At 44.1% G+C, this 25,989-nt stretch overlaps 1 protein-coding gene across 3 annotated transcripts in view; it reads right to left on the bottom strand.

Moving 5' to 3' along the window:
* syde2 (synapse defective 1, Rho GTPase, homolog 2 (C. elegans)) overlaps positions 1-25,615 on the bottom strand; it is a 76,510-nt gene extending 50,895 nt beyond the window's left edge. The window contains exons 1-2 of one of the 3 annotated variants that reach the window (XM_029633220.2): positions 23,192-25,613; positions 10,020-10,763 (exon numbers count right to left, since the gene is read on the bottom strand). In XM_029633220.2, coding sequence (XP_029489080.2) covers positions 10,020-10,763; positions 23,192-25,421 — 2,974 coding nt within the window. In that variant the 5' untranslated portion in view covers positions 25,422-25,613. Of the gene's footprint in view, positions 1-10,019; positions 10,764-23,191 lie in introns of all 3 variants that reach the window. The other 2 variants (XM_029633222.2, XM_029633221.2) reach the window with 2 other exon arrangements.
* Between the last annotated feature and the right edge of the window lie 374 nt (positions 25,616-25,989).

The following is a 25,989-nucleotide window of genomic DNA, read 5'->3' on the forward strand; positions in this document are numbered from 1 at the left end:
GTGACAGGTCTCAATTACTCCCTGTGGGGAGAGGGGTGAAACAATTCCATGACCAGTCAGTCAGTCACTCATGACTAGAAGGCCAAATCACACAGCACAGCAGACATTTGTCCATTAAACTTAAGTTCTCAACCTTACCTCCCCTCCCAATAACCCCACCAACCAGCTAATAGTACACCCTGCTTAACCGTGTTGTCTTAAGGGTCAAAAATGACCCCCCACTATGTTTAACAGCAGAGAAAAACCTCTAAATGATCTTTTTCCAGCTTCAAATTTGATGACTTTTCCTAGAGAGACCCCAACATTAGAAAAAGTGAAACATCGCCTTTGTTCATATTTCCATGAAAGCTGTACACCACCAGGGTACAAAGATTGTCTTAGGGTCATTTTTGACCCGGCAGTTATAAAATAATTTACACACCACAAAAACCACAAAGACACACACACACACACACACACACACACACACACACACACACACACACACACACACAATGAGATATTGAGATTATACGTGCTACTGATGAACTCAGACAAAACTACAACTTTTTTGTGCATGTGCAGCATCTCCCCTCCACGACCCCACACATGACTCAAGTTCACAGACAAAATTAACAAAATTTCAGACAAAATAAACATTTCTTGAAAGCGTTGTTTACTAATGGGGAATGCAGTCAGAGGCTATAAAGGTGCTGCAGATGACAGTCCCCCTATAAAGGTGCTGCAGATGACAGTCACCCCCTATAAAGGTGCTGCAGATGACAGTCCCCCCCTATAAAGGTGCTGCAGATGACAGTCCCCCCCTATAAAGGTGCTGCAGATGACAGTCCCCCCTATAAAGGTGCTGCAGATGACAGTCCCCCCTATAAAGATGCTGCAGATGACAGTCCCCCCTATAAAGGTGCTGCAGATGACAGCCCCCCTATAAAGGTGCTGCAGATGACAGCCCCCCTATAAAGGTCCTGCAGATGACAGTCCCCCCCTATAAAGGTGCTGCAGATGACAGTCCCCCCTATAAAGGTGCTGCAGATGACAGTCCCCCCTATAAAGGTGCTGCAGATGACAGTCCCCCCTTATAAAGGTGCTGCAGATGACAGTCCCCCCATATAAAGGTGCTGCAGATGACAGTCCCCCCTATAAAGGTGCTGCAGATGACAGTCCCCCCTATAAAGGTGCTGCAGATGACAGTCCCCCCTATAAAGGTGCTGCAGATGACAGCCCCCCTATAAAGGTGCTGCAGATGACAGTCCCCCCCCTATAAAGGTGCTGCAGATGACAGTCCCCCCCTATAAAGGTGCTGCAGATGACAGTCCCCCCTATAAAGGTGCTGCAGATGACAGTCCCCCCAGTTCTCTACTAAGCTGAAGACATGATTCTCAGTGCACAACAGGTCGTTGATCTGATTTTGTCAGATGTCCAGGAGGAACAAGAGAACAATGATTTAGAAGAGGAGGAGGTATCTGAAGAAGAAGATGGGGAAGAACACAACCCAGAGCACGATGCATCATCTTCAGATGAAGAAGAACACAACCCAGAGCACGATGCATCATCTTCAGATGAAGAAGAACACAACCCAGAGCACGATGCCTCATCTTCAGATGAAGAAGAAATCCCCCAAGCTGAAAGAGAGACATTTTTGTCAAAGAACAGTAAAATAACATGGTCCTTGTCAACATATGACAGCCAGGGCAGGATGGCAGCACAAAAAGTCATAAGGATGACTTCATGACCCACAAGACATGCAGTTGCCCATGCCCAGGACATCACCTCCACATTCTACATGTTCATCACACCAGCCATAGAAACAATCATCCTGGAGATGACAAACTTGGTCGATTTTCCGTGCCACAATGCCACTGAAAGTCTTTCACACTTTCTCAAGAATGCTACGATTTGACAAGAGAGGTCTGGGAGAAGTGGTGGAGCGTCTGCCGTACCTCTACGACCCTGAAGTAACACCGTTGAGCAACTAGTTCCATTCAGAGGTAAATGTGGATTTTCATATCTGTAATGGAAGTGATTTTCACTGTTCATTTTATTATCTATTGCTGTAATATCATTGATTTATGTGATTGTTTTCTGTGACACTGATACTAATTACTGATAGTGATCTCTTTTGTCAAAAGGTCGCTGTCCTTTCCGGCAGTATATGCCCAGCAAGCCAGAAAAGTATGGCATTAAGATATGTGTGGCCTGTGATGCACAATCCAGCTACGCTTGGAAGATGCAAGTCTACACAGGGAAGCCAACCAGTGGAGGCCCGGAGAAGAACCAGGGGATGCGGGTTGTGCTTGATGTGACAGATGGACTAAGGGGGCACAATGTCACGTGACAATTTCTTCACCTCTTATGAACTCAGCCAGCACCTCATGAAGAGGAAGATCACCATGGTTGGCACAGTTAGAAAGAACAAGCCTGAGCTCCCCCTGCAACAAGAGGGAGAGATGCCTTCTCATCAAAGTTTGCCTTCACCCCCACCACCACTCTAGTTTCTTACCTTCCAAAGAGGAACAAGAATGTGGTCCTCCTGAGCACACTGCACAAAATGGCTGAGATCAGTGATCGTGAGGACAGGAAGCCAACCATCATCCTGGACTACAACCACAACAAATGAGGCATGGACAACGTTGACAAGGTGATTGGGACTTACAGCTGCAGGAGGATGACTGCCCGCTGGCCCCTGGTCATCTTCCATAACATGATTGATGTGTCCTCATACAATTCCTTCGTGATATGGAACAAGATCAACCCTACCTGGTTGCCTGATAAGCGGAACAAGAGGAGGGGGTTCCTGGAGCAGCTGGGAAAGGCACTTGTAACCCCACATATTTAAAGAAGTGAGCGCCTCCCCCGCACAGCAGCCTCTGCAGCGCTTGTGAAAGCTGTTCAGGGGGCTGAATCTTGTCCTGATCCACCTGAGGCTGCAGCTGGGGCAGGCAAGAGGAAGAGATGCCAATTCTGCCCCCCAAAGAAGGACCTAGGATAGGATAAAGTAATCCTTCTCACCCCCCCCCTTAAAAGACCTAGATGCACTATTGTAAAGTGGCTGTTCCACTGGATGTCATAAGGTGAAAGCACCAATTTGTAAGTCGCTCTGGATAAGAGCGTCTGCTAAATGACTTAAATGTAAATGTAACTATGTGCTGCACATGTGAGAATATCTGCAAAGTCCATGCTCACACACTTGCACACTGTCCTACATGTGCTAATTAGAATTGACTGATTTATGTTCTTCACGTTTTTGTTTTTGTTTTGTATCTATTATCTTATTTTATTCGTATTTATTGTTGATGTTTATACACCTTGTGGGTGGTGGCAATGGCTCAAAAAATGGGACAAGGGGAGTATACAGAATGTATAGGGTTAAGTCAGGGACATGTCTGATACATTGTCCTCCTGCAAACCCAAAACACGGCCTGTCACCCTGCCACTTCCTGCCGTGACAGCGTCTCGGCACTCAGCTCCTGTTACATCCCAAAGGATTATGGGAGTATTTTTACCACATTACAGAGACCTGGACACATACATCATCATCGTCGTCATCATCATTATTATTATTATAGGGCTCACCACCGTTCACAACCACTGTGACTGACTGATGGATAAATAGGTAAAGTCACCTCTCACTGGGGGCCTAGCTGGCACACACACAACGTAGTAACACACACAACGTAGTAACACACACAACGTAGTAACACACACAACGTAGTAACACACACACAACGTAGTAACACACACAACGTAGTAACACACACAACGTAGTAACACACACAACGTAGTAACACACACAACGTAGTAACACACACACAACGTAGTAACACACACAACGTAGTAACACACACAACGTAGTAACACACACAACGTAGTAACACACACAACGTAATAACACACACAACGTAGTAACACACACAACGTAGTAACACACACAACGTAGTAACACACACAACGTAATAACACACACAACGTAGTAACACACACACAACGTAGTAACACACACAACGTAGTAACACACACACAACGTAGTAACACACACAACGTAGTAACACACACAACGTAGTAACACACACAACGTAGTAACACACACAACGTAGTAACACACACAACGTAATAACACACACAACGTAGTAACACACACACAACGTAGTAACACACACACAACGTAGTAACACACACACAACGTAGTAACACACACAACGTAGTAACACACACAACGTAGTAACACACACACAACGTAGTAACACACACAAACGTAGTAACACACACAACGTAGTAACACACACAACGTAACAACACACAAACGTAGTAACACACACAACGTAGTAACACACACAACGTAATAACACACACAACGTAGTAACACACACAACGTAGTAACACACACAACGTAGTAACACACACAACGTAATAACACACACAACGTAGTAACACACACAACGTAGTAACACACACAACGTAATAACACACACAACGTAGTAACACACACAACGTAGTAACACACACAACGTAGTAACACACACAACGTAGTAACACACACAACGTAGTAACACACACACAACGTAGTAACACACACACAACGTAGTAACACACACAACGTAGTAACACACACAACGTAATAACACACACAACGTAGTAACACACACACAACGTAGTAACACACACAACGTAGTAACACACACAACGTAGTAACACACACAACGTAGTAACACACACACAACGTAGTAACACACACAACGTAGTAACACACACACGCACTTTCTCTTTGAGGACACGTAATGCGGTAGGTTCTTTTTTGTTGAGACACTGGTTGAAGTGTGGAGTGGCGTCGGCTAAACCACAGGAGCCGACCGCAAAGTCAACAACGAGCAGGGAGTTCCAGTGTGGAACACTGGAACACAAAACACTCACTGAACACTCCCCACCATGCACAACACAGAACACAGCAAGCAGCACATCTCCCAGATAACTAGGCAACCTACACTATCACAAGGACGCCACATTCCACACAACACAACAACATACTGACTCATTTATGACACAAGTTCCTGTAAATGCCTTTCTGTCTCAGTCACAAATCAATCACACAGAATTCACACACAGTTCACAGAATAAGAACAGATTGATAAACCAACATAATAATCATGCAACTTCTCTCTACACAGAGGAGTCTTTCTACGTGCTTTCCCCTTTCATCGTTTAACCATGAAAGACTGTGGGAAATATCTGGAATTTCACACTGTACCATATCAAATGACAAGAGCAGAAAATAGCTTAGTTTTAATTGGTTATAATCAGTGTCTGTGGCTATTCCAGCATTCATGTGCTGGAACACTGAGACCCCACTCAGGCCCTGGCCTAAGGCTAATCCTGATCCTGCATGTAAAGTCTTTCATGACTGAGACTTTGGCCACTCAGCATGTGATGTCACTGTGAGCCGGGGCTTTGTTGTTACCCATTGGCCGAGCTCTAGCTGTTGGCCGCTACCTGTCAATCACGCTTGTGTTATGTCACTCACTCTCACAAAAAACGTTCAGAGAGAGAATGTCCCCTCAGAACACATTGTTTTGGAGGGAATGTCCCCAAGACAAGACTGGAGATGTAGGATGAAGGAGGTTCCAAAACATTTGCTGTTGTTCACTCAGACAAATGTAAAAAGTGTTTTAATACATTTAAAACTTCTAACCAACTAGTATTACCAATAGATATCTGGTAGTTTGCTCTTTTCACTAATACATTTAGTCAAAGTGAAGTGAGCAACACCAGTGCACATGTCAGGCTTGTTATGGCTTTCATAAAGAATTTCTGTTGCTATGGCTGCTGCCAATTATGCGGAAGGGATAAGTATATCCTTGCTATTCAGCTTCGCTTTGTGTTCAACAACCAGAAAGCTCTTTTGCGTGCCATAGAAGACAGTAGTTAAAAGTCATAATTATGGGTTCACTTCAAGATTTGTCAAAATGTCCAAACAACCGTGTTGCCACATCAGAGCAGTCAAAAGAAGAAGTAAAAAAATTAAAAATACAACGTACTAAGAGAGTTGTGTAGGGGCTGTCATCACAATATAGGGGGTACACCCTCTCTGCCCAGAGTGGGTGAAACGCACTTTGGTGATGAAATTTTAAATCCTTATGTGAAGACAAATATATTTTTTTATGTTCTGAATCGTTCAGTGGGGTTTTTCAATCTTCGAAAAAGAAGAGAAATTTCAAATTAAACGTATACTAAAATATGAAAATACTACATGTCATGTCTCTAAATCGATATCCCTCTTACCTCTATATTGTTTCATGTCCTGAGGATTCGAGAAGAAAGATGAGCCTGTCAGGTAGCCATGTAGATTTAATTATTGTACAGAATCCAGCCTTACTGACGCAAAGCAATTTTCCAGATGTTTTTACCACTTTTGTCTCTTTCCTCCATTGATTTAGTCACCCTAATTCTGGCCATGCTACAAGGGTAAAAACTTCAATACAGTTTGGACAGATTATGATAGAGATAAGAAGTTGGTCAAAATATGCATTTTTGATAGGACACCCTACATAATAGTTAAAATCGTGTTGCACAGTCTCAACACAGAAACACACACACACCAGGCCTCAAATTTCCCAGCAATGAAGCCTAAAAGAATTCATGTCTTGTGGCCAAAGTGGCCGTTGTGCCCTTGGGCTGAATATAATAATTCCTTTCCTTTCTCCCGGCTGCCAATCGCCATGCTCCGAAGCACCTATCACTCACATGGGTCTCTCAAACATCTAAATTCTTATTAGCCAATGCCCGTCACATGATCGGGTCCTTCTCACAGGCATCCCCACTCAGAAGTAGGTTACAAGTGAAGACACACCTGGGATGCAAAGGAGCGCATCCTTCTTATCCAAATCCGAGGCGCATATTGAAGATGTTATTGTCCACATTTACTTTTCGTCAGCTAACAAGAAGAATAACGAACAGCAAAAGCACTAGCCTATGTCAATGTACAAACATTGACATATTCTATTGTTCAGCTTGTCCTTCTGTGCAAGAAAAAAATATTCTAAACATACTCTGGGACAGTACTGGGACGCGATAGATCCCAAATGAATACAACCCCTGTACATTAAAAAAAACTTTTAAAAGCAATGAGGCTGATGCAACAGATCAGAAGGTTTAAGCTTAAAATGTTGATAAACTATTTCAACAGGACATCGACCGAAGCACACAGCCAAGACAACGCGGGAGCGGCTTCGGGACAAGACTCAAAAACTAGCATGGGTTGGTAATATGACTAGGATAGTGCCTTTGGCTGCTGGACAATGAAAGAAAGTTGACAACATGAAATAAATACTGGTTTCAATGACATATGAGGAAGTGTTTATAAAATAATCCCCTTAACATTCCTATGGTCAGAACATGGTAAGACATGCCTCATAAAATGGAGAGAAAAAAACGGGACAGCAACAAATTCTAAAAGCCTGTTTTTGCTTCATCATTATGGGGCATTGTGTGTAGATTGATGAGGAATCATTTTATAATCTATTTTAGAATAAGGCTGTAACGTAACAAAATGTGGAAAAAGTCAAGGGGTCTGAATACTTTCCGAATGCACTGTATGTCGACAGAATCAAGCCTTTATTAAGAATGATCCTAGATTATATTTGCCAAACATAACTGGTGTTTAGCCTATATACACTGCTCAAAAAAATAAAGGGAACACTTAACCAACACAATGTAACTCCAAGTCAATCACACTTCTGTGAAATCAAACTGCCCACTTAGGAAGCAACACTGATTGACAATAAATTTCACATGCTGTTGTGCAAATGGAATAGACAACAGGTGGAAATTATAGGCAATTAGCAAGACATCCCCAATAAAGGAGTGGTTCTGCAGGTGGTGACCACAGACCACTTCTCAGTTCCTATGCTTCCTGGCTGATGTTTTGGTCAGTTTTGAATGCTGGTGGTGCTTTCACTCTAGTGGTAGCATGAGACGGAGTCTACAACCCACACAAGTGGCTCAGGTAGTGCAGCTCATCCAGGATGGCACATCAATGCGAGCTGTGGCAAGAAGGTTTGCTGTGTCTGTCAGCGTAGTGTCCAGAGCATGGAGGCGCTACCAGGAGACAGGCCAGTACATCAGGAGACGTGGATGAGGCCGTAGGAGGGCAACAACCCAGCAGCAGGACCGCTACCTCCGCCTTTGTGCAAGGAGGAGCAGGAGGAGCACTGCCAGAGCCCTACAAAATGACCTCCAGACTCCATGAGGGTGGTATGAGGACCCGACGTCCACAGGTGGGGGTTGTGCTTACAGCCCAACACCGTGCAGGACGTTTGGCATTTGCCAGAGAACACCAAGATTGGCAAATTCGCCACTGGCGCCCTGTGCTTTTCACAGATGAAAGCAGGTTCACACTGAGCACATGTGACAGACGTGACAGAGTCTGGAGACGCCGTTGAGAACGTTCTGCTGCCTGCAACATCCTCCAGCATGACCGGTTTGGCGGTGGGTCAGTCATGGTGTGGGGTGGCATTTCTTTGAGGGGCCGCACAGCCCTCCATGTGCTCGCCAGAGGTAGCCTGACTGCCATTAGGTACCGAGATGAGATCCTCAGACCCCTTGTGAGACCATATGCTGGTGCGGTTGGCCCTGGGTTCCTCCTAATGCAAGACAATGCTAGACCTCATGTGGCTGGAGTGTGTCAGCAGTTCCTGCAAGAGGAAGGCATTGATGCTATGGACTAGCCCGCCCGTTCCCCAGACCTGAATCCAATTGAGCACATCTGGGACATCAGGTCTTGCTCCATCCACCAATGCCACGTTGCACCACAGACTGTCCAGGAGTTGGCGGTTGCTTTAGTCCAGGTCTGGGAGGAGATCCCTCAGGAGACCATCCGCCCAGGCGTTGTAGGGAGGTCATATAGGCACGTGGAGGCCACACACACTACTGAGCCTCATTTTGACTTGTTTTAAGGACATTACATCAAAGTTGGATCAGCCTGTAGTGTGGTTTTCCACTTTAATTTTGAGTGTGACTCCAAATCCAGACCTCCATGGGTTGATAAATTTGATTTCCATTGATAATTTTTGTGTGATTTTGTTGTCAGCACATTCAACTATGTAAAGAAAAAAGTATTTAATAAGAATATTTCATTCATTCAGATCTAGGATGTGTTATTTTCGTGTTCCCTTTATTTTTTTGAGCAGTGTATATACAGTACATGTCATTAAAAGTCTCATTAAAATGTGGCTACATTTTCTGGCGCCTCCCTCATGTCAGCATCGGTCTACTGCTGACATGAGGGGGGCACACTTTAGATGTACTGTAGGCTAATTATTTATGTACATTTACATAGACATATGTTTTTTTTTTAAAGAATGGCTACTGTTTTTCTGTTTTCAAAGCAATTTAATTGGCTATTTTGGTTAATGGCCTTGGTGCCCTAGCAGATGGCCTTGGTGCCCTAGCAGATGGCCTTGGTGCCCTGGTAGATTACCACTAAAATCACAAAATTCCAGGCCTGCCACCCACCCACACACACCCAGTGTATTTTGAATGCTTTCAGACATTGCGATTAATCGCAATAAATAAACAAATTGTGCACTGAAATTACAAAAAGTGAACTTCAGTAAATTGGTTAACTCGGACAGCCCTAGTCTACAGCGTTGCTTAATCCCGGGAATGAGCTTCAGTCAAAAAGAAAAAATGATTTATTCCCTTCAGGAATGCCAACTAATTCCACCTGGCTAACTAATGTGGGTGGGTTTAGCTAACCTAATGACTGACACCACTATGTAGAGATATGATTAGAGAGAGGAGAGGTATGTGTGTGTGCGTGGTGTCTCAAGACTGATTGAAAGACTGATTGACTGAGAGACAGACAGACAGCCGCCGGCACTAAGTTGAGGAAGGGAAAGAGGTGAGTACAGAGAAAGAGAAGAAAGGGATAGTAAAAGAAAAGAAAAGGAGAGAGTGAGTGAGAGTAGATTAGAAAGAGTGTAAGACTAGGAGGAGGGAGATGGATAGACGTAGTTCTAGAGGTTATTTACCTGCAGCTGTGGCTCTGCTGGAACTGGCTGGCCCCTCCTCCTGAGGTTTGCATGTGTGCAGCATCTGTCTGTGCAGCTGTATCGACGGCTCCATGGAATGTACAGCATTCCCCTGCTGACTCCCCTCTCCACCTCCACCTCCGCCACCCAGGCTCTCCCCCACACCCTCCAGGTCAGGGCTGCAGCCTTCCAGGGTCCGCCCGGCCACCCCTTCCCGGCTGGGCCTCCTCTGGATCTGGAGGGCTTGGGGCTCCTGGGGCCGTGTAGGGACCATCAGTCTGACCTGGGGGATGGTGGTGGGTCTGTAAATGTGAGGTAGCTCTGGTTCTTCATCCTCAGGGATGGGGTTGTACCAGATCTCCCCCTCGTCATCCGCATCATTCTCCTCGGCCGGGTCCACACACCTGGGCTGGGGTCCAACGTGGGCGTGGCACATGCTCACCTGGGGTAGGTGCAGGCGGAGGGGCCGGGAGGGCGGCGGTCCGGGGGGTTTTAGGTACTCCGGGGAGGGGCTAGGAGGGGGTCGGGGTGTATGTCCATGTCCATTGTCCTCCTCTGCTCCCAGAATGCACTGGGAGTCATCCTGAGTGGTGTGATGCGGCCTCCCAGAGCTCTGCTGGAGCCAGTTGCGTTTCTTGGAAACGGTGATGGTGTTGAGTGGGGGTCTCCATAATGACAGCTCGCTGGCCTTGCCCTCGCCAACCTCGTGCCTGTCGGAGGAGGAGTGGACATTCTCTATCAGAGCTGCAGGAGAGAGAGTGAGAGAAAGAGAGACGTGTCAGACTGCAGAGCAGGAGAGACTGAGGCTGTATCTGAAATGGCATCCTATTATCTGGTCAAAAGTAAAGCACTACTATGTAGGGAATAGGGTGCCATTTTGGATGCATTCCTGTACTGATATCTCACTGCCACCATCTGCTCACCTGTATCCCTTCATACAGGAGCCTTAAGACACAAAGAGATATTCTGGCAACTATCACCATGGAAACAGTGTGGGATGTTTTATAACCTGTTGAATCATAGCTTCCCACTTATAGCCTCCCCCCAACATTTGATTACCTGATTATATTTGCCTTGCGAGGATAACGTTGTGCCTTTGTTACTTTAAATGAAAACATCTGTATCATGAAACCATAGGTGACTTACCAACAGTGACTTACCCAGCCTTGGGATGGAGAAATGTGTAGGGACTTTCCCCTCTCTTCTCACGCTCACATACAACCACACAAGCTACTCAAAATCCAAACACATCATCTTTCTTCACGTCTGTATTTCACCTCTGATAGACAGAATGAGAATGTGTGTTTTGGTATTTTTCTCCACTGCTGGTTCTGCTATATTTTGACTAAAACACAAAACATCATTACTACGTGGCAGGCCCTTGTAACACAAACGCCTCGCAACACTGGCACATCTCCTCCAATGACTTCCCATCCCTGGAATGTCAGCTTGGGGAATGTGCGAGCTCAGACCTAACGGAAAATCACACACAGAGAGAGACGGGATAGAGTCAGAGCTCCGATAAACAGAGCGGGGGAAAAATCTGAAAAATCACAGCCATCGTGACAGCAGTGAAAATAGAGGTGCCAGGGATCAGGAGGACGAGGAGGGGAAGGAAGGTGAGGAGGATGGGATGAAGGGATGAGGCAAATGGGATGGAGGGTGAGGAGGATGGTTTGGTCAGTTGACATAAGTAAAACCAGCGCCGATATGAGCATCAATAGGGGCAGATAAAAAATGTGGTGATGAGGCAGCTTCTGGCTTGACATTTTTCAAAGGGTTCAGAAAGTACCATCCACATTCAACGCAACAAGAGATGTCTCTGTGTGTCTGTACAGTTCGCAGCTCTGTGTGTACAGTTTACCTAACAGATAATAAAAAGAGAAGCCAAATCTCTTACAAATCGCAAAGCAAGTAACCCTGCAAATCATGCAAAGATTGTTTGTCTGACAGGTCTTGTTTTTCCGCAGGCAGTGTTGACAAGCCATGGGCTGATGAGCAGATGCTGCCTGCTGGGAAAGAGAGAGGGAAACAGACAGGCTGGATCTGAGTGATGAGGGCTGGGTCCTGTTGCAACACGCATCGCATGGCAGTCTTCTCTCTGTAAAGACTGTTTTGATACGTGCATTCTCCTCTCAGCCCAGACGAGCCCCTCCACAGTAGACGCTAATGACAAGTTCTCTTTCCCTTAAGGAAACAGATTTCCTGCAAGCTGCGCTACAACCACCAAATTACAGACTGGATACCGAGAATGTTTTCACTTATAAAACAACATACATAGGGTCCAGAGTTGGGTGTTGGTGTGTGTGTGTGTGCAGGGTTGAAGAAGTGTACTATTAAAAAGTACCAGCGTGTCAGAATAAATCGTTTATTTTTAACCAGTGCAATCAAATTAGTGGAACATGGCCTGTAAAGTTGCGTAAGGAAGCTATTCCGAGTTCACTAGATTGAAACTAAGTTTATTTTTTGCTTGGCCACTTTAAACAATGCTACCTAATATAATGTTTACATACCCTACATTATTCATCTCATATGTATATGTGCATACTGTACTCTATATAATCTACTGCATCTTTATATAATACATGTATCACTAGCCACTTTAACTATGCCACTTTGTTTACATACTCATCTCATATGTATATACTGCACTCAATACCATCTACTGTATCTTTCCTATGCCGCTCTGTACCATCACTCACTCATATATCTTTATGTACATATTCTTTATCCCCTTACACTTGTGTCTATAAGGTAGTAGTTTTGGAATTGTTAGCTAGATTACTTGTTGGTTATTACTGCATTGTCGGAACTAGAAGCACAAGCATTTCGCTACACTCGCATTAACATCTGCTAACCATGTGTATGTGACAAATAAAATTTGATTTGATTATGCTGATTTTATTGACATGGGCCCTAAAGGCACAGTGTGTGTGTGTGTGTGTGTGTGTGTGCGTGCACATTAACTTTTTACCTCATATAAAGAGCTCTATGATATTGATAAAATTAAGCCTGGCAGTGGTATTCAAACTTTTTCAGTGGGTACCCCATTTTTTCAGACAATTTCTGGAGACCCCATTTTTTCCCCCAAACATTTTCCGTGACCCCACCTCACCCCAAATCTAATGGCACAACCTTAAAATCGGTACATTTAGATTTTTACATCAACAAATAACCTTCAATCCATTGTAGTTTAATGTCTTATCAAAATGAAAACATGTATAAATACATTTACTCATTAAAACTGTATGTTTCAAATTATCATTCTCAAAAAATGGTGTATATTATCCCATTCAATAATCTGTAGTCTTAATTTATTGTACATTATTATAATTTTTTAGGGACCTCAAAGCAGTTCCAGTTTTAGCAAACATCCGCATTCGGCTAACTAGCTAATGCAGCTATTATGATGTAACTAGGGAGAATGCAGAAATACTTTTGTTTAGTTTGCTACCTACTCGCATTGTTGAATAGTTTGCATTGCTAATGGCTACTGTGATGTTTACGGTAAATTGGAGCTGCAGAGCAAGAATGTCACGTTGCCAGCCTCAACGAAATGTAAGGAAGACAAGAATGTCATGTATATTGAAACAGTTGATGTACATATTATGTCAATTGAAATCTTGTCGTAGTGCCTCTGCTTAAACTTTCGTCAATGAGAATAGGCTCTTAGCATGGGGATGGCATGTTAGCATTAGTGCTAGCCTTAGCTCAAGTTGAATTAGAGGCTGCTGTGGTATAGCCTAGCGTGAGTTGAGCTGGTCACTGCAGAGCTGTCTCCTTTAAGGGGTCTTCAATAACAGAGGTAGCGTGTTCCCACATGTAGGACATTCCAGACCACAGCTCCTCTAGATTGACAGTTTTCTCTTCAACACCTCTCACACCTTCATCATGCATGGCACGGCACCGCCTTCCTCCAACATCCCTCCATCCATTTCCTACTATCACTCTACCATCACATTCAAACTGTAAACGCATATTGAATTCATATCAATGCCCTGAAAACAAAAAATACTATTGATGTAGGTCACAACCTTTGCCATGGAGCCTCAAGCAGTGGAAAGAACCAACTGAAAAATAACTTGTGCGGGTTCTAGAACACTCAGTAAACTGTTGGGATTAATATTCTTCAGAAAATCACCCAAATTTCAATACCGGGAATAATTCATATTTATCCACATTGTCCCGGGAAATACCGCGAAAATCTGAAGTCCATTTAAAGTGTTTGAAACCAAGATTCTGTATGGTCACTATGCCAGGATTCTCCCCAAATAAGAGGGGTGCTGTGCCACTATGTAAAGATTTCAGAGCAAATTAAACTGATATTTAGTAATGATAGAGTAACTGTCTTTGATCGCCAATGACACTGTTGTGAATTGCGAAACAGGCCATTCGTCAATTTTGAACGTTATGTTCCTCAATTCAGTACATTTCAGCAGTAGGCTATCCCGACACAGAGCGCGCTCAAGATGCACAGAGCGTCCCTCGAGTATAGCGTTGTCGAATCATACACATTTTGTAACGGCAGTAACAAAAGTCAAATGACCAAAGTTGCTAAACTTGCTAAATAACTTCCATCAAAGAATGACAGAATATCTCCTATATTTGGCAAAATCAGGTTGATGGTTATACATATAGCAGACCAGATTAAATAGTGGAAATAGTTTAAATATCAAGGTATCTTAACCTGTTTTAAAAATATCCATATATACTCTCATACCGTTTATCGATCACATATTCTCTACCGAAGCTCTCATATGGGCAGCAAGTACGAGACAGCGCAGAGAAGCGGGGGAAATGTTATATCGCTATTTTGACGTGCATTGGCAAGAGACATGCTTTGATAATGCAACCTATTGATTACAGAATAAAATGAGGAATTGTCATGCACGACAGGATTTTGGGTTTCATTGGAATTGGGACTGGATAGGAAAATAGCCTAGGCTTTAGGACAGGAAAATAATATAATTTTCCCTCGTGCCTCTATGAATTGTTAACAGACTTCATTGTCTGTGGCAGAGATGCCTATGTAGTGAACTCTGCATAGGCTTATCAAATGTGTGACTGTCTGCAGTCACAATAGCAGCTCAAAGAGGTATACGTTATTTTATAGGCTATATGGTTTCCGGTAGGGTTTATTAACTGCATTCAGGTCACGTGTGCAGTCCGGCAGTGTCAATTATGCATGTACTTTGAATTTATGCCGATTTTGTATGAAGTAAATACTCTAGGCTAAAGGCTACCATGCGACAGCCTATTTGGATAATGTGCTATTTAGAGAAAAGCGATAATCGGTCGAGCCAAAATATTGGGTCCTTCTTTATCGGCTTTGCGGATAGTCCCTCTACATAGCAAAACTGCTGCTAGGCCAGCCGCAATTTACCGCCTGAGCCACGAGCACTGCACAATGCGGAGGAATGTCTAACTGGGAAAATCAGCAGCAGCAAGATAAATCATTCTCAAACAGAACGTTGCAGTATTGAGAAATGCATGAATTGACACAGTGGCCAAAATCTAACTCCTGTTGCAGATATTAGTTTAGTTAATTCACTAATAATAAGGCTTGTGTTGACGTGCCCGCACATGCATGCAATATGCTAGGTAGCTAGCTAAGCAGATAGCTATGTGACCTGTTAGCACAGATTACGATAACTAATCCTTTCATCTGTGGCGTTAGATAGCTATCTATAGCTACTATGCTGGCTAGATAAACATGGTGATAATATATCAGATAGGAGCTAATAGCCAACATAGTTAGCTAAAGTTAGTGGGTTATCATTTTGAACATGCACCATTTCCGGCAAGGAGCCATCTGATTTGCGGTGTAATGTTAGCTATTTACTGGTGTGCTGACCTGACCAACCACAATCGTTTCAGTAAATTTACAGTTAATAGTTGGATTAGATGATTGTCATAATAGAGAAAGAAGGAACTGTTTTAAAATGCCGAAATAAAGGTTGGCAATAGGTGTAGCTACCTAAGAATGTTCCTGCATGCTTATGGACCAAAAAAGCTGTAGATCAGCACGTGTGTGTACCTTCTCACTTTGCAAACTATGGGAAGATTTGAGTCATTCAGACAGAACTTGCATCATTGTGTCACCTTTTTTTCCTTGTAAGATATTATGCCCATTTATGGCTTGATAAGAAAATGCCATCGCTATTGAACTAGTTCTCATAGTAGCAATAAACAGCAGTAAGTGATATGAGCGATGCAGAGAGATGTGAAAGGGAGCGGAGTTACAGCTTAGCTCTATCCCATCGTAGCAGTAGGATCAAGTTACAACGTGCAATTTCTTGACAGATAGCTGAACTAGCCAATTGAATTGTTTAGAATTTCGTCCTGGCAGCAGAGATGTTAAGAGATGTGTCCTGACAGCTGAAAAAAATATAAAAAATCCTAGCCAAAGATAATGAGAAGAAAATACTAATTTCATAAGCATCCGTGATCATTTTTGGCTATTTTCCTTACCAAAAATAAAAACGATACCAATAACCGATATTTAACATTTTTGCGGCCTTTGAAGCATTCTAGTACAGTTAAATAGTTAACACACACACATGGACGCAGCAGTCTAAGGCACTGTATCTCAGTGCAAGAGGCGTCACTACAGGGTCTGGGTCGAATCCAGGCTGTATCAAATCCGGCCAAGATTGGGCGTACCATAGGGTGGCGCACAATTGGCCCAGTGTTGTCCGGGTTTGGCTGGGGTAGACCGTCATTGTAAATAAGAATTTGTTCTTGATTGACTTCCCTAGTAAAATAAAGGTTATACACACACACACACACCACACTGACCAAAAAGTTATTTTGTTAGCATGACCCCATTACCAGTAAAACATAATCAAAACCTATTTCTTTCACTTACTTGCTGTGCTGTTTTGTTGTTCATTTGTTCAGTCGTTTCATTCTCAACCAGGATTTCATCATACATGTCAAGCAGTGAAATTTCAGCTCTGTCTGTCCATGGCCTCTTTTCCTCGGTGCGCACTGTCATTGTGTCTGTTTCCACCTTGTCCAGCTGTGTCTGTAACATGTCACGTAAGCCCTGTTTCTTGTCTGCATCGAAGTAGTGGTCCTTGTACATCGCATCGAGCATGGTGGTGACACAGTAAAGAGAGAATGCCACCGAACCGCTTGTTCACAGCCTGGGTCGGCAGTTTTGTTGAGCAGGCGTTTCAATGCCATAAGAGGGTATCACGTCTGCTGCAGGCGCAAATTATGAGCTTATTTCTCGAGTCAGTTGTTCGAATGGAGCTAGCTAGTGTGTTCATGTTTCCAAGTTTCCAACATGTTCTCAAATGCCATTGAAATGGCAGCTGCGGTATGACAACCAGCATAACCAGCACAGTCATGAGCATGAAATAGGACTTTCCTCAGTGCCAGATTGTACACGGCGTCATTACGTCATGTACCTACGTTATATAAGTATGCATGTCAGCTTTGACATCGGTTTTTGCACATCAGCGATAAACTAGACATCGGGCTGATGTTGATGTTGGCATTTTTATCTAATATCGTCCGATTCCGATATCTTCACCGATATAGCGTGCATCCCCAGTGATCACACATCACAATCACAAATCAAATCATGAAATGACTTTGGACCCATAGATGCTCTTCAAACTAACAGCAGTGCCTGTATGATGTCCTTCCATATAGGCGTGACATGCGGGAGTGGTGCTTCTTTGCAAATGTTGTTGAACAGTAGGATAATATTAAGTCCCAAATGGAAGACAAACAGATTGTTTGTCATCCTTAGCACCATAGACTCCACTGATCACCCAAAACAAGCTCAATAACTCAATGCATGCACACACTCCTATTGAATATGCATTCACCTGTATTGTGAATAGGCCTATGCCATCTTCATTTACCCAGTTTATCAAGACATTTACCATTCAAATTAAATGATTGCCATTTTGTTGTTATGTATTAGTGGCCTTCAGCCTCCTTGACACCCCAAAATCGGCATTGGTCCTAAATAATCCAGAATGGTCACTTTCTAGTGTTTTTTTTGTGCTAATCTACTGCTGACATGTTGTGCATTTTGAGGAATTGCATTAGTGCCATATTGGGGGAAAATGTCATTTCTCTGGTCTTGTCATTTTATTGATGAGATGTGAAGAGTTCCCAGGAATGTCCTGGGATTCCAGTTAAACATGTTAATTCATAGTAAACTGTGTGAGAACTAAAGCAGTGGTGAAAACACTGTCACGCCCTGGCCTTAGTTATCTGTGTTTTCTTTATTCTTTTGGTTAGGCCAGGGTGTGACATGGGTGATTTATTGTGTTTCGTCTTGTCTAGGGGTTTATTCGATTTATGAGGTTGTGTTCAGTGTAGTTGTCTAGGGAAGTCTATGGTTGCCTAGAGTGGTTCTCAATCAGAGGCAGGTGTTTATCGTTGTCTCTGATTGGGAACCATATTTAGGCAGCCATATTCTTTTGGTATTTTGTGGGTGGTTGTCTCCTGTGTTAGTGTTTGTGCCACACGGGACTGTTTTTGGGTTTTCAAGTTTCTTGTTTTGTATTCTGTTCATGTTCAGTTTTCTTATTAAAAAACATGAACTATAACCACGCTACATTTTGGTTCGCCACCCCTTCCCAGGAGGAAAGCTGTTACAAACACTTAAACTGGGTCAACACTTCCTTGATAGAGACATATGACTTTGCCCTTATAAACCTAATCTGTGGGAACGCAATGTGTGTGTGCGCTGTGTATGTGTGTGCGCTGTGTTTGTGCGTGCCCTAACCTGACCCTGAGATAACTTTAGTGCACTCTGCGCTGATTGACACAGCTTGCCAAGACCTGAGCCTTCCTTCGCCCTTGGCTTCTAGTTGGCATGAGAGTCCGGTAACCTTCACCAATAGTGTCCACAGTGGTCACCACACGCACAGCCAATTAAAAGTAATGCAGACTGAGACCTGTGAGAGTGGCATGCCTGCCCAATGAACACCCAAGACCTTAGGGGTAACATATGGCCTGGGCAAATAATGCAGTGTTGTTTGTGTGAGTGTGTCAGTCAGTCCTCTTCCCTGTTGCAGAGGTGAGAATTGGAAATGGTGTCACTCTCCCCGTCACATAGAATACCAACAGAAAAAACAACAAGAATTCCACCTTATCATTGTTCCTATTCTCTCCGACCTATTCATTCATACTGCTATCTCCTTTTCTTTGGAATCTTAAACTAGAAAAACACATTAAAAAAACATAACTTCCTGCCTGAGACATCACATGAAAATGAAGATGCTGGTGCTTGACTTGGCAGAGTCAACAGACAAACTCGGAGAGAATATCGTATTATGATTAGTATTTGACTCACCCTCTACATAAAGATGTCTGGCTCTACTACCATGATGCTGCTTCCTCTATCTCATTCATCATCTGATCTGTCTTTAGTATCACAAACAGCAGACAGGAGGAAGCATTGTACCTGGTAATCTGGAACTGGTGCTACGTGTGTTTATGAGAGAAAACAGTGCAGCTCAGTAACAAGACTTGGCTTGATGCAGACACAGAGAGCGACACAGTCTTAACACGACTTAACAGTGGAGGGAAGCTGGCAAAGAGCATCAGATTGAATATTTCCTGCCTATTTGATATTGTAGCCACTTTAATACATTAACAAGAGCAGGGGAGATCACTTTACCTTGGGTTATATGTTACAGCAAAAGGGTTACGCCACAATTTTGGAAAAGCATCAGTGATTTTAACCAATGATGAGGAGGCATTGACTACTAATGGTTTGATGTCACTGGAATCACTTATCTTCCTGTGTCTTTTTTTTACACAGAAATGTGCCATTTTCACAGTATGTTGATGTTGGCGTGGTGCTGGACATCATGAATATAGAGTAGACATGTTTTAAAATGTCCCTATAAGACCAGATATATCACCTGTAGAAAGTATGACATTTGCATATAAATGATTTGTGAAGCATATATGTCAGGGTTTATGAAGCCTTTACGCCTTGTAAATGATATATTGTGACCTCTGACAAATATTACCCATAATCCCAATTCAGGTGTGTGACTTCCAATAAGGTTAATATCCAAAGCATGCAGACAGAGGCTGGTTATTATTCTCTCACGAGGGGATCAGACTGAGCCATAACAGGTACTGAGAAAAAGAGAAAATCAAATCTTCAAAGTTCAAACAGCAGTCTGGTGGACCTTTCACCCTACTGGCTGGCATAGCTATTGGTCTACAGTAGGTTTGATTTATCCCCATTCATTTGAGCCCCAAACTGAGGAAAACAAAAATACTGAGTAGAGACCTACTGCCTGCATGCTACACATGGTAGTAGACACCTGGAGATAACTGAACTCAACACAACTCAGCCAGTGTTTTTCCCAGCGTACCATTCTAGATCTTCCCTATCTTTCTTAACCATCAACAATATCGTGGTGGTCCCACTTCACACACACACACATATGCACACATGCACACACACAATGAGCCATCTAACAACTTCTCACTACTCTATTTTAACCTACTTCCCAAGACACTCAGTCACACACACATCACTGTGAATAGCACATTGTGGGTGATGAATATATGCAGGGGGATTTCACACTAATTATAAAAGTACAAAGATGCCATACAGACACTTTAAAAGGACTGTCGTCAAATCTATTTTACACTCCTAATCAACTGCATTATATTTATGACTTCAAAGTGAGTTCTAATTTCCAATAAATAAACCAGGAGGGGGATAAATGGGGACCATTTTAGCGTGTCAGCCAAGACACATATCTGCATAAATTAAAAGAGCGCCTATAAAAGAAACGTTTATAGTCTAAGTTTATAGTCACGCTTTGAGAGGTTTTGGTATTACTTTTTTAAATGGCTCTTTGTGGAGCAGAGAGAGAGGAGAGAGAGATCAAGAGAGAGAGAGAGGAGAGAGAGATGAGAGAGAGGAGAGAGATAGATCTAGAGAGATAGAGATCTAGAGAGGAGAGATAGATCTAGAGAGAGAGAGGGGAGAGAGATAGATCTAGAGAGAGAGAGATCTAGAGAGGAGAGAGAGAGAGATAGATCTAGAGAGGGAGAGAGAGAGAGGAGAGAGATAGATCTAGAGAGAGATAGATCTAGAGAGAGAGAGATCTAGAGATAGATCTAGAGAGAGAGAGAGATCTAGAGAGAGGGAGAGGGGAAAGAGAGAGAGATCCACAGGGGTAAGATAAGCTCTGGGGCTGACCTTAATAAATACTTCATCGCTGCCCATTTTGTTCATTCATACTAAGGAATTAAGTAACAGGGAGCAAACAATTTAAACAACAGGATTGGCATTCTAAATATTCACTCCCAGGTCCTTTTAAAATGCAAGTTACCATGGAACTTATGAAGGAAGGAGTGGGGGACACGACAGTGAATAAAACAACCTACAGGGAGAGAAACCTTATTTTCTCTTCCCAGGTCCCTGAGCTAGTCTTTCTATACATCCATTTTCATACAGCTAGTGGCTTCTATGTCTCTCTGTCCTCTCTTTCCCCTGTCTTCTCCTGTTTGTCGACTTCAACAGGTATGGTTAGACAGTGGAAAAGTGCAGAAGAGGCTGACCTTTTCTATGATGAGAGAAGAAGAGAGTAGAGTAGACAAAGATGAATAGAGAGACAGAGAGGGAAAGACAGAGCGAGATGAAGAGAGGGAGAGAGAAACAAAGACAGAGACATGGGAGATGAAGAGAGGGCTAGAGAGAAGGAGAGACAGCGACATGAGAGATGAAGAGAGGGCTAGAGAGAAGGAGAGACAGAGACATGGGAGATGAAGAGAGGGCTAGAGAGAAGGAGAGACAGCGACATGAGAGATGAAGAGAGGGAGAGAGAAACAAAGACAGAGACATGGGAGATGAAGAGAGGGCTAGAGAGAAGGAGAGACAGAGACATGGGAGATGAAGAGAGGGCTAGAGAGAAGGAGACAGCGACATGAGAGATGAAGAGAGGGCTAGAGAGAAAGAGAGACAGAAACATGAGAGATGAAGGAGAGGGATAGAGAGAAAGAGAGACAGCGACATGAGAGATGGAGAGGGATAGAGAGAAAGAGAGACAGCGACATGAGAGATGAAGAGAGGGATAGAGAGAAAGAGAGACAGAAACATGAGAGATGAAGACAGAGAGAGAGAAACAGAGACATGAGAGATAGAGGGAGAGAGAGAAACAGAGACAAAGATATGAGATGGAGAGAGAAAAATAGAGAAAGTAGAAAGTTAGCAGCCAAACCATCTTCGGAAGAGCCAACAGCTGCCCTCCATCTCCCTCCCTCCCCCTCTCCCTCCCCATGCTCCCCCTCTCCCTACTTCTCTCCCTCCTCCTCTCTCACCCTCTTTATTTTTCTCCCTCTCCGCTGCAGTCCGGAGATCACACTCTATTTCTAGCCCTGCACCAGAGAGAGTCAACAACAGCACCCGGTACATGTGGCCTATCACCCTATTTACCCTGGACGAGGCTCAACCCACCAGTCATACACATACCATGGAACACCAACCTGACACACACACACATCCATACCAACCATAGAAAATATCACAGGGAAACAACAAGAAAGAGATGTCACCTCACCAACTAAACCTTACAACCTGCAAAAGTAGACATGTATCCCATTTCCTTAAAAAATAGGTCAGCAGATGAAAGGACAGGTTTTGTGGTAATACCATAATAACATGGTAATATCAAAACAGGATATCCATTTGTGTTTCACGATACAGATGTTTTCATCTCAAATGATGGTCTCAAACAAACATTAATACACATTATACATTTCATTGTTCAAGAGTAATGTTCATACCCACCACAACCATTATCACTGTTATCAACACCATGAGACTACAGAGTGAGTTAGTGGTTATTGTTACTACTACAGTGTGGCCCACTATAACCAATGTGCTATTCAGTGTTAAAATGGAACCTACATTAGTGTGTGAAGAAGAAGAACCAGAACCCGCCACCAGTTAGACTAGAGAATCCTACTAGGAAAGCAAAGGGGCCGGTCAGACAGGCAGTTATTCATTCCGTCCCTTTGCTTTGCATCCAGAGGGAGAGAAAGTGAGACCACCACCAGACCAGACGGAGCAGTTTAATATGGGTGAAGGAGGATGGAGGAGGACGACAGGGGGGAGATTCCCTGGACCGGAGAGTGGCTCCACCAGGGGGGGCCACCACCTCCCTTCCTACCTGACTGATGCAAAGCCTGGCTCTGGCATGGGACCACAGTGGCGGGTATGGCCCCGTGAACTCTGGTCGTCAGGGCTGCTGGTTTAGATCCACCTGGAACTGAGCTGGCCTGGCCCTGGCTGGGCCGTGGTGCACTATCCAGGCCACAGTGGGTGCCATGGGGTTGGGGCGTGGACCCCGCGATGCGCTGCTTCATCTCCGAAGACAACAGACGGCCTTTGTGCATCCACTCCTGCATCTTGTTGACGGTGACTCCATGGGGCTTGGCAGAGCCTCCCCGGTCCCATGCGCTCATCTCTCCATCTCGCTTGCTGTTACCACCCTGCTGGGTGTCTGCGTTGTCGGACGATCCAGTGAGGCTGTTGACCGAGCCACTACTCTCGTTCAACTTGAAGTCTTCACCGGTGTCTTGAAGCAGGTCGTCGCTGCTCGTGTCACCATTGTAGCTGGCCTGTTTCTCAAACGGGTCAGAGGCTCCAACAGCCTGTGGCCTATTTGCTCCATCCCCATTCTCACAGGCAGGGCTTTGGGAACCGAGGGCCTGGATGCAGGGTGCATTGTGCGCACCACTGCGGTATTTGATAGCTCTGTCACTAGTGGAACGCAGTAAGGGAGGCCCAATCCTGCTGGCAGATAGATTCACAAGGCTCTTGCTAATGACATTTTTTTTTAGACTTGGATCCCCTCGGTTTTCACTCAGCAGGCACAACAGGATGGAGTCTGTGTCAGACACCTGTTGGACACTGTGCTCTCCCGACGACCAAGCATCACTGTCCACGTGCTTGATGGACAACCGTGAGCACATGCTGTCCCGAGAGTGACTGGAGGAACTTGCCTGATCCATAAAACCGTTGACACTGACCTGACCATCAAAACTAATATCGTGCATGGTGTTTATAAGAAGGTAATAGGCCTCTTTCAACTGGCTCCGCAGTCTGTCTGTCTCCTGCACACTGTCGCTAATGACTTGTCCTTTAGGAACATCTTTTCCCGACTCTATGGCTTCTATTTTATCTGAGCTTTTTCTATCATTTGGACCTAATGACTCAGATACATAAAAGGGAAGAATTACATTATCATAATAATCATCATCCTCGCTATCTAGAGAGTAGTGTCGGAGTGCTCCTTCTCTTGCGCATATGAAGTGGGAGGCCACGTTAACGTCGCATATCTCCAATTCAGTGGGGAAAAATGTCGGGCTCTGCAAATGGGTCACCCTAATGTTGTCCCCTGTAAATTCATGCGAGCTCCCGTAACTCTCTATGTTTCTAATCACAATGTTTTCCTCGGTGTAATTACTGTCCAGATGATGCGCACACGGGATACCCGGCGGACACATTTGCGTCCCGTTATTTGTAACATTTGTTTTCAATATTTGGTTGTGGCCAGGATCCACGTTTGCCGTAACTTTGAAATCATTTATAGACCTCTGCCCGTTGTCTGCCTTGTAGTTGTACACAGTTTGATGGCAGGAGTCGTCTGTCTGCCCGTGGCTTACTCGAGTCTTTAGATCTTTGTCAAAGCAGACATTTGTTCCATTACTCTTTGAAGCAGGATAGTGGCCATTTGTCATTTTAACTACCCCATCAGGCCTTCTGTGGTATATAATGTGATTATTAGGAATATTGCTCCCAAACCCTATTGAATCCCCTGCGCTATACTGTCGCGGAATGGGGACAAAGTGTTTTCTCTGTTCGTGCGCTCTACCTATGTGTCCTTGTTGTAATTGTCCAGAGAAGTAGCCGGGCCCTTGTTTATGGATTCTGATCATCTCGTCTCTATCGTTCCCCTCGTACTGAGTTGCTCTTTGAAGTGAGACCCCCAAGAGTTCCTCATTTACTCGACCCCTAATCCCGGAGCACCCGCTACCCTGATTGTCCCCCGGCCCCCGGCTAGTGTTTATGTGCATGTTAGCTGAAGCCTCGTACTGCTGGGGAAACTCACTCGTCTCAACAACTCCTACCGTGCTCTGCTCTTGATCTAATCCAACCTTGTTTACTACAATGTCGTTAACGTAACAATCGTTACCTCTCATGATGTTGTCTGTCAGACAATGCAACTCTGCGAACATTACTACTGGAGGAGTTTGGCCGTCTGGGTTTTGAGAAACTTTTCCTTTACCTGCTCTGCCCCCATTAGTCGCAGCGCCGTATCCACCAGCCGGCGTCCCTTTCTTAGATTTCTTCCCCCGAAGTTTTGCTAATAAATTCCTCCTCAGAGGATCAGCCATTCCTTCCTGTCCACCGGTGTTTCTCCAGTTTCAGCACACGCTCTCAGATGGGTAGAGATCGAGTTTGAGCACCCTTTCTGCGGACAAAATTCGCCGGGCGTGCAAAGTCCTCCCCATTCTCCACTGTCACCTCAAAACTGTCCGCCTCGGCCTCACTGACTGGCTTTAGCTACTTAGCTCACTTGCTCAACTGCGCCTCTCTCTCTTCTCTCTCCGCTCTCCGGCCCCTTCCTCTCTGCGCTTGCTGTTCAAATATTTGGAATATTTTCTGGCGGGGGATGAAACTCGTACGCAAGCAGTATAATATTTAGCTACCTGCTACATTGTAGAACTTCACGACAATATGTTAAGAATTTGTCAACATTTGGCTGCGTTTACACAGGCAGCCTAATTCTGATATTTTTTTCTCACTATTTGGTCTTTTCACCAATCAGATCAGCTGTGAATAAGAGCTTGTGCTGTGAAAAGATCTGATGTGATTGGTCAAAAGACCAATTAGTAGGACAAATATCAGAATTGGGCTGCCTGTGTAAACGCAGCCTAGTATGCCACTGACACAACATGTGCC

This window comes from Oncorhynchus nerka, linkage group LG24 (genome assembly GCF_034236695.1).
Source record: "Oncorhynchus nerka isolate Pitt River linkage group LG24, Oner_Uvic_2.0, whole genome shotgun sequence".
Classification (NCBI taxonomy): domain Eukaryota; kingdom Metazoa; phylum Chordata; class Actinopteri; order Salmoniformes; family Salmonidae; genus Oncorhynchus; species Oncorhynchus nerka.